The 3,181-nt window shown below is 39.2% G+C and overlaps 1 protein-coding gene across 1 annotated transcript; it reads left to right on the plus strand.

Annotated features, from left to right (window-relative positions):
• Window positions 1–1,352: 1,352 nt before the first annotated feature.
• LOC112091447 (anthocyanidin 3-O-glucoside 2''-O-glucosyltransferase-like) lies at window positions 1,353–2,540 on the plus strand. The gene has a single exon (XM_024165142.1). The coding sequence runs from the start codon at window positions 1,353–1,355 to the stop codon at window positions 2,538–2,540; it is 1,188 nt and encodes a 395-aa protein (XP_024020910.1).
• The last annotated feature ends 641 nt before the right edge of the window (window positions 2,541–3,181 follow it).

Here is a 3,181-nt window from a genome sequence, read left to right on the forward strand (position 1 = left end):
TGCTAGGAATTTTCTGAACAATTTATCATACGAGTGGGAATCCAGCTCATGTGAGCTTTAGATGGCCCATTTTTTAAAATCCATTAGCTCATTCTAAGGCATGATCCGGTGACGCCGCGGTGCTTGTAAACATCTCCAATGTGATCCTTTTAGCTATTTTTGTCTCCATTTGACCCGAAATCCATCCCAAATCCTATTTCCTATCCAAACTACAAAATAAATATAAAAACAAGCGTTAAAACTCAGAAACCAACAAAAAAAATTAGGATAAAGAACACCTAACTCGCGAGTATAAAACTCAGTACTCATCACTAGGGGACCAAGCTAAACATCAGCCGCCTTTGCTTTTATTTCATCGTCTAATGTAGACTCGGAGTTGGTGCTTATAGCTGCTAGGAATTTTCTGAACAACTTATCATACCAGTGGGAATCTAGCTCATGTCAGCTTTAGATGGCCCATTCAAGTTAATATCCATTAATTTGATTCTGTTAAAGTCCTTTATATAGCTTCTGGAATTGGACTTTGGATAGTTATTTGTAATCTTCCATCTGTAAATTAATTGTTATTGTGTGATTCTCGATCGAGCATTTTTTTTTCTCCTGTTGCAGCGTTATTTTGTAATCGTTAAATTTGTGATATATACTTTAATTGCATCACTTCAATTTATATCATTTTCTAGTTTATTTCTGAATCTCGGGCTTAATTTGGCTTATCTGTTGTCATAATTTGATATGATACAGCCTAGATGTAGCATTTTAGTGATTTTGGGAGCTCTATAATTAGTTGGGTAATTTTGACAAATACCCTTTAAAATTGTACTATTAAGGATTTTTAGATCTCAACATTGACCTATTGAATTTTGCCCATTTAGAGTAAGTAATTTGACAGATTATTATCTAGTGGCGGGTCTCCGGTCGCGGGCGGCGAGTCTCCAATCGTTGGCAGCGGGCGTAATTTGATAGATTACTACCTATAATTTGATAGATTCTTATTAAAAGGGTAATCTATCACAATAAAAAGATAGAAGATATAACTGCTTATTTTAGGGTTAGTTTTTACAATTTTCTCTAATTTAGTTTGGTTTAATAGCAGGGATTGCAAACCAAACTAATGGTACAATGCTTTCAATTCCTTTTTTTATCCACCTAATTTTCCATTAAAAAATTATACACGTACGCATAATGATTAGTCCACTTTACCCCCTGCGGAATCCAAATTGAGCCTTAATTACAAGGTAATATTAATCAACCGACTTTATTTTCATTTAAATAGCACCAAGCTTTTAGTTGTATACGCATTAAATCCTCAAGAGTAATCTGTTTGACTGATTAATCTTCACAGGAAAAGGGATATGGAGTCAAATTCTTCTTTGCATATTGTCATGTACCCTTGGTTTGCTCTTGGCCACATTACACCATTCCTCCACATGTCCAACAAACTAGCAAGAAAAGGCCACAGAATCTCTTTCTTCGTCCCTACCAAAACACAATCCAAAATACAACATTTCAACGGATTCCCACATCTCATCACCTTCGTCCCCATCACCGTCCCCCATGTCGATGGCCTCCCTCTCGGCGCAGAGACCACTTCCGACGTGCCTTCCCCTTTAATCCCACTAATCATGACCGCCATGGACCGGACAGAGCCCCACATTGAACTTCTTCTACGAGACCTCAAACCTCACATTGTCTTCTTTGACTTCACCCACTGGATACCAAAGTTGGCGCGCAAATTAGAAATCAAAACCGTTTATTTCTCTGTCGTCAGTCCAGTAATGATGAGTTACTTTCGCGGTAGAGAACTTGAGGGACAAGAAACTGCCACAATACCATTCGAGAAAATGTTTCTTCAGCCACCAAATGGCTTCCCCGATTCATCAATCAAGCTTCATCCGCACGAAATGCCATACTTTGTAAGCGTAAACTCTCAACCATTTGGCAATGATATGAAGCTTCGTGACCGACTTCACATAAGCACAATAGAATGCGACACTTTTGTGTCCAAAGGGTTTAGAGAAATGGAAGGGCCGTTTGCTGAGTTCCTAGAAAGAAATTTTGGGAAGCCAGTACTCCTTGCAGGCCCGGTTATACCGGAGCCTCCCATGAGTAGTTTTAGCTTAGAAGAGAAATGGGATAAATTCCTAGGCCAGTTTAAGGCTGGCTCGGTTATCTTCTGTGCCTTTGGAAGTGATAACATCTTGAAGAAAGAACAATTCCAAGAGTTGCTTTTGGGTTTTGAGCTTTCCGGGTTGCCCTTTTTTGCAGTGCTGAAACCGCCTTTTGGGACCGAGACTGTTGAAGAAGCATTGCCAGATGGGTTTGCAGGCAGAGTTGTAGGAAGAGGTGTGGTTCATAGTGGGTGGATTCAGCAACAGCTGATATTGGAGCACCCATCTGTTGGGTGTTATGTCACACATTGTGGTAGCGGTTCTTTACGCGAGAAAGTGTGTAAAGCAATCAAGACAGTGATGGAAGAAAATTATAGTGAATCTTCATATGTTGATGATCTCAGTCAGAAGCTTCAAGTTTTAGTCAATTGAATAGAAGAAAAGCTTCATTGATGCAGAGGCATGAAGTCGGCTGTTGTCGTTTGTCGTCTCACAGCCTTCATCTTCAGTTGTTCGGTTTCATTGTCGTTTTGTTTTCTGTCGTTTTGAGTTGTAATAAGCTTTGTGAAAAAACCCTTGTCGTTTGGTGTATGTACTGGTCATTAGACCTTGTTTTGCTGTCGTTTACCCTACTTGGGCTGTTGTTTGTCGTTGCCAGCTGCTGCCTCCTGTTAGGAGTATTTATTTCCAAATTCTCGCAAGGGAGTGGCAGCTTGGATTATTGTTGAATGAAATTGAGCTTTGTCTCGATATCCCAGCTCGCACTCTGGTTATTGACGAGTTCTTTAGCCATTACCTCTCGGTTTCTAACCCTCGCAGGTGATTTCGACGGCTCCTACGCCATTCATATATATATGACTTGTATATTTATATATGTTGGCTTTGATTTATAAGTTTCTTTTCTTAATAAACATTCAAAGTTTACTCCTTCCTAGTTCTCACCCGGTGCTGGTGCATATATATGGTTTCTATCACTTCGAAATGAAGTTATTTCTCATATCATGTACGTACAAATTTCGTACCTCAAACTTTTAATCACAGTGAGTTGCAATTTTATTATATGCTACTACTAT

The sequence above is a fragment of the Morus notabilis genome, unplaced genomic scaffold (assembly GCF_000414095.1).
Source record: "Morus notabilis unplaced genomic scaffold, ASM41409v2 Scaffold201, whole genome shotgun sequence".
NCBI lineage: Eukaryota > Viridiplantae > Streptophyta > Magnoliopsida > Rosales > Moraceae > Morus > Morus notabilis.

Coding starts and splice junctions, on each gene's coding strand:
- LOC112091447 (XM_024165142.1), top strand. CDS start 1,353: ATGGAGTCAAATTCTTCTTTGCATATTGTCATGTACCCTTGGTTTGCT.